Below are 13,387 nucleotides of genomic sequence, written 5' to 3' on the forward strand. Positions count from 1 at the left end.
AGGGAATTAATCTGGTCAGAAACTACCACAAGATATTGTTAACCTAAATCGAGGCAGGTTTGAATACTGCTGGAAAATCCCATCCTACAAATAAATTCCATTTCTGAACCTCTGACGTGCTGTTTATGGAAAGGTGAAGAAGTGCAGTGATGAGGTAAATGTGTTTGTCACTGTTACCTTTCTACTCTAACAACTTACAGGAATTACTTTACCACCGGTAGTTATTGCTAATCGAGATCAGCACTGCGGGAGGAGGAATCATTTCTGCCACAAAGTTTGTGCTAAGTCAAGATTTTTTTTATTCATCACATGAAAGCCATAGCCCAAGCAGACTTATTTGAAGCCTGTTAATGGCTAGAAGTATCCCTTTTCTAGGAGTTTGATCTTCATTCTTACAAGTGCTCACATTTTACCCAGCAGCTCTTCTGTAGAGCAGCAAGCACAGTCTGAGCTGCAGCGGAGCAACAAAGTCAAAGCATTCAGCAAGCTCCACTGAACTCCTGTTTGAAGAGTTTCCTCAAAAGCAGCACAAGCTATTTTGCCAGCTAATCTTTCCAGCCTGCAGCTACAGAGCAAAAACGTAGCTGTGGACCTGTGTCAAAGGTGCATTTGTTAACACATTTCCCCTGGAGTGCTAATTAACATTTACATGAAGTACTATTAGAGTGAAAAAGCTTCAACATAAAAACACACTGCAGGGAAATGCAAGGAACAAATTTCTTCCTTGCCCCCCCCCTCCCCCCCCAGATGCAGTGTTCTGTTTGCCCTTCAGGAGCTGGTGAAAATCCAGTTTGTTTTGTAATCTTCTGTTCTCTAAAATCAGATATTTCTGCAAGTTAATAACTAACCAGCTTCTTTTTTATTTAAAAACCTACAAGTACATTTAAAATTCTATGAAAGCAAGGCCTTGCTGGTGTGAGCCAGCCCTTATGCAGGTCCCTGTACTGAGCTACAGCACAAGTGTTTCCCAGCCTAACTACAGAAAATGACAGCATTTTATGATAAACATAAATAAAAGAACATCAACGCATTTTGCTTAAGACTGAACTCTCTTAAACTAAACATTAAGATAAGACTGAACCCTCTTAAACTAAACACTAAGATAGGAAACACAAACACAAATATTTGTAGCTGGATCTTCAATTGCCTCATTTTGGGAAGGCGACAAAGAGGCTCTAATGAGTAACATTTGTACCCGCAATAAGATGCAAAGTTATTTACAAACACAAATTTGCACTTGAAAGATGCAAAGACAGTTGCTGAGTGGTTGATTAATGAGCTATTCTCAATATTATTTCTCAATATTTATTGAGAAAAAATGTGCTATCACACTGAAGTAAAATTGTTAAGACTGCAACCAACATAACTAAAATATGGTGGTTTTTTCTGGAATAGAGTGGAGTTTTCCCCATTTTTTAAAGGAAAAACTAGAAAATATCAGTTTCACAGAAGGAAAATCATATTCCATGAACTGTGAAACAGTAATATGTAAAACTTCACCTAAACTGTGAACTTATAGGCCATGAGAGAGTGCATGTTATTTTTCAATATATTCTCTCCTGCCACAGGCATGCATCCTACCCAGGCTCCCAGGAATTAAAATCTCAGTCTAAAAAAGTGACAATATTCTTGAAACAAGGCACACTTGCAGATGTAGTAAAAATTGACTGAGCAAGTACTTCCAGAAATCAGTTACTAATTCTCTACCTCCACAGAAATCAGGATCCAAGATTAACAGTATGCTATGAAAATAGACATTTTGGTTGCAAACTGGTCCAGAGTTCTGTAAACATAATCTGCTATTGTTGCCAATTTGCCAAATATTTGGGGTGAATAATTTTCAGCCTTGGTGTTTACAAACTGCTCTCATTGGTTTGTCCCTTTTTTTTCTTCTTTTTTTTTTTTGGTGTGTTGCTTCTATCTTTCAACTGGATATCCAACTTAGTAAACAAGAAAGTAAAAGCAGCAAATGCAACAGCAATGCATGTTTTTGTTAGATATACTCAAGTGAAAGACCCTAAGCACTAATGAGAACGACTATCTGGGCAGTGCCCTGAGGTGCACCAAGCTCAGCAGATGTTCCAATAGGACAAGGTGATTGAGTTCCTTTCACTTGACCGGCTCTTGAAACCAAACATATTTTCATTAGATACACACGTCTGTACTCACTAAGAATATTTTTTAAGAAGTAGCAAGCACTCAGATATTTTCAGATTGCCAGTTTCCTAAGTTCTCTGTCTTAATTTCCAGTAATTCCTATGAAGAAAAGGCAATTCTGAGCCAGAATGTCAACTGGCACATTTCTGATGTCATCTCCCAGAGACTCCTTCTCCAAAGCATGAATGTCTGGACTGAAATCCTGGCCTCAGCACAGGCAACAGCAAAACTTCTACCAGTCCTCTCCAAAATTTGTGAAGAAAACGAACCCCAGTATTTTTGGGCAAACCAAAATGGAGGTAGAATACCCAGCTCCCCAAATCATAATCGTTTAATTTCAAGTAACAGGATGAGATTACTATAAACATGCAAACCTGTCCAAATTGGAAATCTTTCAAATTTCAAGCACAGGAAACAACAAGTTTTTTTTTCAGTCAGGATGTCAGAGTTACCCCCATGGTTATATGTGAGCCGAGGACAATGTTGTTACATGAGATCAAATTACAAACACAAGCAAACAGAAAACAATCTCTGAACGTCATTGTTCGGTATTTGACAAAAAGCACAGCTGACCCATTCGAAAGGTTAAATGCTCTCCAATGAGCTCTGGGAGAATATGAGGAGTTTGCTGGACACTGAGTTCCATGCAGTTAAATTGTCAATTTGTTTGCCCAGGTTAATGCTTATCTTACCCTATGCTTGCTATGGTTTTACTAAACACATTTGACCTGCAAATCTTAAAGCAGTGGCTTTGCTAAAATTACAAGAAGTTTCTGGATTTTCCAAACACCTAAGAAAACTATTTTGGTAGTTTCCACGGCACAGAAACCTGTAGTTACTCAGATATTTGAAACTTCCAGCGAGGCGGATGACAGTCGCTTAACCACACACATTACCATTTTATTTCTATGTCTGATGTTTAGCACAACCTTGCTCTAAGGAATTTCTGAAGTTGTTTACAAAGCTGATGCAGAGGTTGTATTCAGTCTGGTCCAAGGGCAATGGTTTACTGAAGTCACTTGTAAACAGTAGAAAGAGATAATAATTTCTGTAATTGTGGGGAGGGAGGGAAAAAGTTCTCACCTTGCACCAAGGACCGTTAGAGACAGAGCTGGTTTCCAAAATATCTGCTCCTTCATTTTCTTCCATGTCTGATTAGTTGCAAAACCTTATTTTCCAATGAAAAACATTAAATCACCCTCCAAGAAAAAGCAAACCAAACCATGAGGCTCTAGTATCCCAGTTTGCGAAAGCCCTGCAGTAAGTCAGATGTCAGTTTTATGCTCACTTGTCTAATTCAAGGTTGCAGATCCTGATTCCATGCTGGATTTCACAGAGCTTGGCCTTTCTTTTAAGCCTTGATAGTTCCTCTTGTCAGGCATGTATCTCTCTCAGACCTTCCTTGTGGATCCAGGTTTTCACATAACAAATGGCAAATGTCTACAGCTTCCCAGGTGCTATAGGAGAACTGACACTGAACCTCTGATCATCTCAGGAGAAGCCTGACAACAGAGTGCAGTACATGGCCACACCTCTCTGCTGCCAGAGCTGGACTAGACCATAAAATCAGAAGCAAGGTTACCCAGCAACCAAGCGTTCAACGTCACTACAGTAATAAAGCCAACTTGCATTCAACCTATTGCTTGGGTAGATAAATATTTTTATTAGAGACAGAAGACCAGAGAAGATGGCAGGGGGCTGAATGTTCTGAGATAAATTAATTTTGATGGACGCAAAGGTCTCAGCAGACATGCATGGGCCACATCCAAGCCCACAAAGCTCTATCTGTGAACACCGTTGGGGTAAAACCCTTCAGCATTCTCCCTAAGGATGTGCAGATCCATGTGCCCCAGCAGGCTGGGTGGGTAACACCCACAGGGTACCTTGCAGCAGAGATCTCAAGTTCCCATCCAGGTGCCCAGAAGACTTCCATCTGCCACATGCTCAGCTTAAAAAATCTCCACTCACTCTCAGAAGATTACATAAAATAAGGATGAATTTACAAAATAGCCTCCCTTCCCTTCCAGAGTCAGTAAAAATCATGCTATATCATAAGACTGCTTAAAGGAGCTTGCTCAAGCAAATGGATTATTTTTCTCAAGAGTAACCACATACCTAAAGGAGCACACTCAATTTAGGAAGTGACATTTCCCTCCAAACACATGGTATATGTTATAGAAAGGGACTTCAATAAACATAAATAAAAGCAGGTAACAAAAGATCGATCCTCTTTGTTCTGTTTACACTGCATATCAGGCAGTGCCATTGCAGATAACTGGCGCCCTAAAATTTCGAAACCAACTGTGATCTCTGGCATCTATTTAAAGACAAACATGGCTTCATTTTCAGTGCAGCTACTTGGCCTGCTCGGGAAAGGTCTTCCTTTAAGAATCCCCAAAGCAGAGCAGTCCAGGGTCACTGGCTACTCTGAGAAAGTACGGCCACTTTTTCCTCTCTCTGATATGCAACGCTTCTTGCTGAACAACTCTTCATAAATATCTATATGGCAGGAGACAACTTTTTTGGGGGGGGGAAAAACTGCAACACTGCAGAAAGATTAAAGTTAATTCTGTCCAAACATGAAATATTTGAATGCAATATTCATAATGGCAGCATCATTAAAAATTAACAGTACAGGAGTCTGATTTTTAGACCTCTTTCTGCCACTGAAGCACAAAGCACATAAGTGATTTGGTTGAGATTACTTGCTCATCATTATATACTCATCATTATTCATGTGGGATTTTGTGATATATTTCTCAGCACTTTAGTTAAAATTGGTCTTTAAGCAGTTTGAGATTACATTTTACAAAACTGTCAGTAACTAGAATAGTCTATCTAGGTTATGACATAATAGTTACAAAGGTCCTCAAACACTGAGTATGTCTGACTGAGCCAGGCAAATGCAACAAAACAGGCAAGAAGTATGAGGGTGTAGATCTATCTTTATACAGAGAGCAAGGCAAACGATGGGAGATTTGGAAACCAGCAATTTGGTTTGTCTTTGCCACTGATTCTGTGATTTTGAGATGTAAATCTAAAGCCCTGTGCCTCAGTTCCCCTCCTGTGATGTAAGACTAGTACAATAGACAGTACTCAGTGCTACTATCTCACAAGAACAGTAAACTGTGCACTGGAGATATTCAATGTCTTCATCAAACTTACACCTCTGTCTACTGACAGGTAGGCTCCTCCTATCATTTGCCCACACAAACCCAAGGAAAACCAAAGCTGACTTATCCCCACATGCACAAGTGTGACACCATCCCAGACTTCTGCCAGTGCCCAGCACAAGCCTACAGTCCTTGAGATCCTGGGAACATGCTCATTTCACTGCAGCAGCACAGTTGAGCGAGTTTTCTGTTTTGAAATTGTTCACATGAACTCACTATCCAAACCAGCAGATAAGCAGATCAGATAATCCCTTCCCACCTGGAAGATCCTGCTACAAATGTTCTCCAGGAATCACTTTTTGTGATTCCACATGCCCAGGTAATTTTCTGAGAACTAAAGAGCTTTCACAGCACAGAACCCAACAGTCTTTCCAGAGCTGACCCTGATTTCTGAGGCACCTCTGGCCAGCCCTCCCTGCCCAGCTGGGGTCATCTCGAGCTCAGGCAGGGTGCAAGGCAGGAATGGGCCGGGGAGGGACTTCACCAATCATTGCCCCAGTTATTCACAAGGGCTGTTTATTACAGCAGCTTCAAGGACTCTTTTTTCCAGCTTTCCTTTTACTCTCTTGGGCAAAAATCTCTGATCATTAATCGCCATTTGAATTTTAATAGAGCAGGCGAGGGCCTACCTGAAACATCAAATTGCTTTGCATTTTGTTTTTTCTCTGGTTTCTCTTTACAGGTCACATATTTAGTGACACACTAGCTATGTTCCAGAGTAGGCAAATGCAGCCTTCTGAAGTTTGCTTGCATTAAATACCAAGCAAAAGTGCTCTATCTCATTATCCACATAGGTGTCCGTGTTATGTCTTCTGCTTTGATGGCATTCTGTGGCAGTAATTTTCACAGGTTTTTTTGGTTTTGAATTGGCCATTTCCTAATTTAAAACAGAGCATTCAAAGGAAACGCTTTTCACATACGCAGCATAACATAAGATAAACTTTCCTATAGTTGCTGTGGAGAAGCAAACTCACAAAGTTTTCAGCTTCAACCTTTAGTGTAAACCAGACATCTGTTTTGAGTTGTGTCAGATCACAGGAAGGATAGCCCACAGCTTGGTTTACTCCAAACTAATTTAGGAAATCAGGACTCTCCCGATGGATGAGTCACTAGCTTCTTGGGCAATGACAGGCCAGACACATTTGTCTCTGCAGCTCGGTGGTTTTCCCTTGTAAAACAAGGATGGTGGCTCTTTCCTGCATTGGGAGGTGACTTGTGGCTGGAGGATGTAGCCCCGATACCAAGCCACACTAAACTTTTTAGCCCATTTGTACATCTGCAGTCCCTATGTCAAAGTCCACCAGGAAAGGAAAGGATGAAAAAGAAAAGGGAAAGTGCAGATGGGTCTAAAGACGGCTTTGAAGTACAGCCCAGGAGCAGAGACCAGGAAGTGAGAGCTGTAATTGCCGCCGGGTATCAGTTTCCTTTTTTTATTTCAGGATCGCCCACAGCATGGTGCAGTTTCTCCCTCAGAAAGCAGGCAGGAACAACACTCACCTCTGCAGAACAGGAGCAGTTAAATGGAGGGGGCCATAGAGACAAAACAACTCTTTGCATTTCTAACACAAAGGCAAGCAGAAAGCACTGTGAACGTGTCTGAAATGACTTTTATTTCTTCTGGACCAGCAGGGAAAGCTAAAAACTATTTCTCATTTTATTTCCTACGGAAGTTGCTTTGTATTACTTGCAGGCTCTGCCCGAGTTCCTTGAAATAGGGCCAGATTCACGTAAACTCAATAAGAGGATTCATCAAGTTCACAAAAATAGGTGGTCCAGCAGACAGAAGAGGTCGTGCAAATATCACAGAGTAAAAGGCTCCCAGCTGAGCTCACACCAACAAGAACACCCACGTGAGAAGTCACACCAGAGGGAAGGTGCCAGTGCCACAGACACGGTTCATTTGACATCAGGCTGGGAGCAGGTTTATTCCAAGCTGCCCCGCACCTGGCAATGCTGAGCCATTAGTGACACCCCAACAGTATTCAGACCTCATGAAGCTGGATGTTCACCTGAACACATGGTAGATGCAAGCATAAAACTCAGACCTCAGATCTGACAGACCTTTGACCCAAGCCCTGATAAGGCTGCCCATTATGCAGGCTGCCCTGGCCTGTCACTTCCACGCTGCTCCCTCAAGCAGACGTGTCAAAACAGGGTAATAGACATCAGGCTGTAACTTAACTTAATGCCATTAGCCGACAATAAACAAAGCTTTAATTTTTTTTCTTTCCCAAGATAAGCTGCAAGACAGGGATCAGAGCTGCTGTGAGTAAACATGGACTCTTGGTATAGTGAAATAAACTTGTTTGTTCCAGTTAGAAAAGATTTGTGAGCTGAACTCAGAGACCCAACTTATTTGGGAAATGACAGCATCTTGAAGACCACTGCAAAGGATTTAGGTTTTGGTATTAGCTAGGCATACCTTGAGTGTTTGACCATTATAAATCTCTTCTTGTTTAAGAAAGAAATCTCATTTTGCATGATACTGTGCTTATCTTTTAGCAGAAACAGGGGCAGGATCTAAATATGCTGGTGTTTGCAGACAGCAGTGATGCAGTACAGCCTGTCTCTTAGGTTCACAATGAAGAAAATGAGCTACAATTGTGAAATCATTGCCCAACAATTGATAAGGACAACCACTGCAATCCTCTTCCCTGCCTCTTCTTGGCCAGCATCCCAATTACCACACATTACTGAATATATAGAAAAAAGAATGGCAATGTAGTTAAAGTACAAGCCACACACATAGAAGACAGAGTATTTATCTCCACGTCTTGTTTGGTTTCCTCTTTCACCTTGGCCAAGTCACTCAGTCTTGGCAATTCCTTTTTTTCTCCTTTCATAACTATATTTACCATCCTTCTGACAGCCCTTGAGTTCTCTCAAGGAATGGGGCTTTCTAAACAGGATTGGGGGAGAGACCCATCCCTTCAAAACAAAGCCAGTACATTGAGCAAGAGGCTGCAGGAGACTCTTTTAGCAGGCCCCATTTCACCCTTTTTTACTGTGGCACCATAGCACCTTGCAGCATTAGATGCCAGCTCCTGATGCCAGCAATCCCAAGAAAAGTCCAGCACACTAGCAGACCAAAGAAATTTAGTTCAGACTTTCTCGCCCTGAAATGAAGGGGGATGTGTGAAATTTCTCAGTTTTCAACATTCATGACTCTTGGGAACAGCAAGCCCACACCCACTGTTGCCACTACCATACCAAAGGATGCAATGACTATTTTTCCCATGAGAGGAAAGCCTGTGGTAAACCAAATACTTGTATGTATTAAGCATTAGATAAATACTGATGAAGTGTTAAGTAATGGTATTGTCAATGATATTTAAAAAACCCAAGGGTATTATTGCTTCCTATTCTACACGGATGTCACACACCCAGTGGCATCATATTGCTCACTGGTCAACTGCAGAACAAAACCTGACAGTTCTGGTCTAAGTTTTATGTGAGCTGTGTAGCAGAGCCTGGGGTCACTGAACTGTAGCTCCCTTGAACACAGTTCAGTATTCCAGCTAGCTAGGGCCAAACTCTACCCAACAGCCCCATAAACATCAAGTCACCTAATAGTTATTTCAGTGCCTTGCTGACTCAGAAGTAATACAGACAAAAGAGTAAACAAGAGAGATTTTGTTTTAATTTAAATTTGCTGTTCAAAAGTGCAGCACTGACGTACCACCAAGATGATATTTCAATTTGCAAAAGAAATAATGTGCAATTTGCAAGCAATTGCTGCTTCTGTAAAAACTTAAATTCTATTTCATCCTAGTGACTTGGAATTTCTCAAGGGTAATGTGAATAGATTCCAGTTCATCTTAAATTCTAGTTCTTCCAAACACATTTTGTATTTCTAAGAGCAAGCAGTATATTTTCACTAACAGAAGGAAATACTCTAGCAGTAATCTGAGGGAACAGGAACTGCCAGGATAGACCACATCATCCACAGAAATCTCACCTGTATTGGAGCTCAATAAAATATCAACATTTGCTCTTAATTTCCTGGAAAGAAGGAGGCATAACTGAGCCCCAAGAAGGTATCTAAAAGAATGGCTATAAATCTATGGTTTTGAGCCATAGTTTTAAAATCAATGACTGTGTCAAAACTTTTTTTGTGGTTCTTAGTCCATGTGAGGGAGGTTTAAAAAGGCAGAGATCAATTTTCCTTTGTCCCTAATTTAATTTCTTACAATCTATGCAAGCCTAAACAATACAGCCAGCCCTTGAGGAAATGTCTGACTGTGTCCCTGCACTCAGAGCACTTGTTTTTACATGTATAGATATGTACTTTTTGATGTTGAGAAATAGTACTTTATGTATTATCAAACAAATGATACCTACCCCTGAGAAAAAATTTGAGGTGTTTTCACTGACTTTGATCAAGACATCATCAGGAACAAAATTAATAAATAGATATAGTTCTAAAACATTCCTTAGGACAGACTGGAAGAAAGCTACTGGCGTCTCAGCAGCACCCTCTAGTGCTGCTGTGGCTGGGCTTTGACAGCCACACTAGATAAAATCTGTCTATCTGGTGTGAGGATGCAACTTCACTTGTCCTTGAGTGGATGGTCCCCAAGGTCTCCCTGCTGGCCAAAACCTGGTATACGGGGTCCTGACTACTGAGAGCCCTGTGCTCATCACATGCCACGGGCCAAAGGGGGCCAGGCCCTGGTGTGGGTGGAAACCACCAAGGACCAGTGGGATCAGTCCTCGCTACTCTATGCAAGCTGACAAACATCTCCCACATCTTTCATCAGCTTTTATGGTTGACCACGGTGCCACATGGTCTGGGATATTCCTTGGCTCAGTTGGGGTCACTGTGCCAGCTGTATTCCCTCCCAGCTTCTTGTGCACCCCCAGCTTCCTCACTGGTGGTTGAGGAGCAGGAAAGGCCTTGGCTCTGTGTAAGCTCTGCTCAGCAGCAACTACAGCATCCCTGTGTTATCAGCTCTGCTTCCAGCACAAATCCAAAACAAAGCCCCATACCAGGTACTGTGAAGGAATTAACTATGTCCCAGCCAAAACCAGCACACAGTCACAACAAAATAGGTACATAAGTCTAGGCCCATAAATGAGCCAAACATTCATCTGCCACAGTGGCAAACATAAAATAAAAAGATGGAGGCAAGACTGAGTATGTAGAACCTGGGGGGGTGAGATACCATACTTTAGAAGAAGAAGGTTAAATATGACTTTAAAAAACCAGTTAATGCTCTCCTAAAGTCATGGAGCAGCGGAAGGGCAATCAAGCACAATGACTACTCTTTCTCTACCTCATTCCCTATAGCTGGAGGGAAAGCCCAGAAAGAATTACATTGTCTTAAATGCTGTAAACAGACAAATCCATCCAAATCCATTAACAACTCAGCCTTCATCCCGTCACATGCAATTTTCAGAATATGCTTTTCTCCAAGTATATGCCACTGCAGCATCTGACACCCGCAACAGATGAAGATCCAAAACTCCCTAAGGTAAGTACTGGACTGGTAAAAACAAAGAAAAAAATCTCACATCACTGTAGCTCTGCTCTGACACGGTAGGACAGGTGTATTATGCATCAGGAAACAACACCAATAAGATGCCAACGCAGAAACACAAACCAGAATTTCTACACTTTTTTCTACATGGGAACTTGCAGAAACACACTTAAGTGTATCAGGTCCCTAAACTATCATCCATGTAGATAACAGATCAATGTACCTGAGGGAATACTTTAGTCTCTGCCAGCTACAATCACCTTCGTGTTATCCTGTCTGGTCTCAGATAAAGAGTTTCCCCCTCATTTTGTCCTTTGAGACACAGAGGGAGCAGAGAAAGGGTATAAACTGTTACAGAGCATGCCTTGGATTTTGCTAGCTTATTTTTTGTGGGGCTGCCCAATTAATCACACTCCCAAGCTTATGAAAATAACATAGCAGTAAAAAACAGTTTGGAAGGTTCTGCTTCTCATTCATATATTTGACTTCATTAAGTCATGAATTGTGATAATTTACTATAAACTAATGAATGAACCACTAACTTGGGACATCATTCATTATCATGAAGCTATTTCCTGCCTGGTTAATTAAGCTCAGAGAATGCTCTAGCAGAAGGAAATAAGAAGCAGACCCTCTTGGGAAGTGATAAACACCAGAGACAGGGGTATCCTGACATTTTCAGCACAGCTAAACACACTGGGTTTCTTCCTAGCAAGAATAAAGAGCCTCCAAAAGTATGGGAGGGTGGAACAGGCAATTCAGCTCTAGCAACATCTTTAACTAGCAGAAATATGTGTGGATCCAACACTCAGATTTCCACCAGCACTGCATAACACCAGAGAGAAAAATATTTCCTGCAGTGGCCCTAATTTTTACTGATCTAAAAACCAAGACTAATTTTACACAGAGGCAAGTAGACATCAGCCTTCCCTTCTTAAGCATTAACATCACAGTTGTGGAACTGTCCACCAGGCTTTCCAGTTTGGGTTATTACTCATATAGATGCCAAGAAACTGAGCCAAAAGAGAGTGTTTTAAGCTAGAGAGCAGAAATATTCAGGAGGTACTGAAACAAGAAACAACCATTTTCTGCTTGGAAAGACACAGCTCAAAGCAAATGATTGCAGAAAACCATTCTTCCCCTCTTGCTCACTGAGTAGGGCAAACGCCCCCTCATTCCCCCAGTCTGTAGCATTGCCAACCACCACCAACAGATACACAACAGGACACTTTGCCTCAGAGACTTTACCTTCTTTCCACATCCTCTCTGGATTGGCGCTGGTACTTTAGGAATTGTATCTTCTCTAAAAACAGACACGAAGAATCCTTATTACAGGCATCTGTGCAAGTACACATGCCTTCTCATGACCAGGGAGCTTACTAGAGCCAGGTTTCAGCAGCAAAATGGAAGGAAAATCCTAGTTCCCAAAAGCCCCCACCCAGGGAGGGGTTAGCTAATTCCCTGCAGCTGAGCTGAGCCCACCCTGAAAACCTCTCTGTGCATTAGGCAACTGATTTATCATCTTTCCTTACAGCTGTAACTGATGCAGTGTTTTGGGCCTCCCAGTCAGGTCTGTCTTTCTGCTGCTTCTTTTGAGGTACCATCTATTATGGAAGCTGAAGCCGATTTTATCTGAAGCAATAGCAAGTATTTAAGACCTTCACAGCCAGTGAAAAACAAATTATGGAGAATTCAAGTCCAGCCCACATTCAGTTTGCTTTATTTACACATAAACTGCAGCCTGAAACAGAGGTGGTCAAGCACCATCATGCCTGCTTCCTCTGGCCAACAGTATCCTGCTGCCCACATGTAATTTGGCTTCATGAAATTGCTTGTAATTCAATATGGGAGCAGAAACCAAGCCTTCTGTTTCTCACTGTAGATTCCTATTTCCAGGTTCTTGTCTAACCAAAGCCAACTATGACATAGGTTGACCTCCATCTCTGTAAGAATAAAAATAACTTGGAAGATTATATGTATAAGTATTATGTGGCAGCACCCACCATAACACTATTATGTATCACGTTCCTTTCATCATTCCTCTGAGGGTTGTGCTGTTTCTGTATCACTCCCTCTGAATGGGCTGCTGGGGAAAATGGTGCTTCTTAACAGTGTTTTTCAATACATAGAGAAAGCCCAGTAGAGCTTTAAAATCTACCTTTGAACTTTTTTTATCATTGCATTCCACTTCATAAATTCTCTTCTATAGCTGCACAATCTCCAAATAACACTGATAGGACCGAAGAAAATGTGAGACAGGGCAATTTTATATTTGGCAATACAGACATGCATATCTACTCCAGGGACATTTGTAAACATACCTGTGAATAGTCTTATGCTCCCTGTACTGGTGGGAAAATATTGCTGTTCCAGCAGAGATACAAACTTTGTCCTCCCTGGACTTGTGCTGCAGGAGGCTTAGACAGAATCCCACAGGGTTCCCAAATAGTCCTTGCTTCTGTAGGCTGGAGCAGTTCCCAGGCACTTACTGTTTAACCATTGCTTTACCTTATGGAGTACCCAAGTGCAGTTCTCTTGCAATTTGACACGGAAATGGACTGACTGCCTTACTGATTT

The 13,387-nt window shown here is 41.6% G+C and overlaps 1 protein-coding gene across 1 annotated transcript in view; it reads right to left on the reverse strand.

Moving 5' to 3' along the window:
• The window catches only part of PDE8A (phosphodiesterase 8A), a 142,900-nt gene extending 139,211 nt beyond the window's left edge, over positions 1 to 3,689 (reverse strand). Inside the window, exon 1 of the mRNA XM_032699990.1 lies at positions 3,241 to 3,689. Within this exon, the coding sequence (XP_032555881.1) occupies positions 3,241 to 3,306 (66 nt within the window). The 5' untranslated portion in view covers positions 3,307 to 3,689. The remainder of the gene's footprint in view (positions 1 to 3,240) is intronic.
• Positions 3,690 to 13,387: the final 9,698 nt, after the last annotated feature.

This window comes from Chiroxiphia lanceolata, chromosome 12, assembly GCF_009829145.1.
Source record: "Chiroxiphia lanceolata isolate bChiLan1 chromosome 12, bChiLan1.pri, whole genome shotgun sequence".
In the NCBI taxonomy this organism is placed as follows: Eukaryota; Metazoa; Chordata; class Aves; order Passeriformes; family Pipridae; genus Chiroxiphia; species Chiroxiphia lanceolata.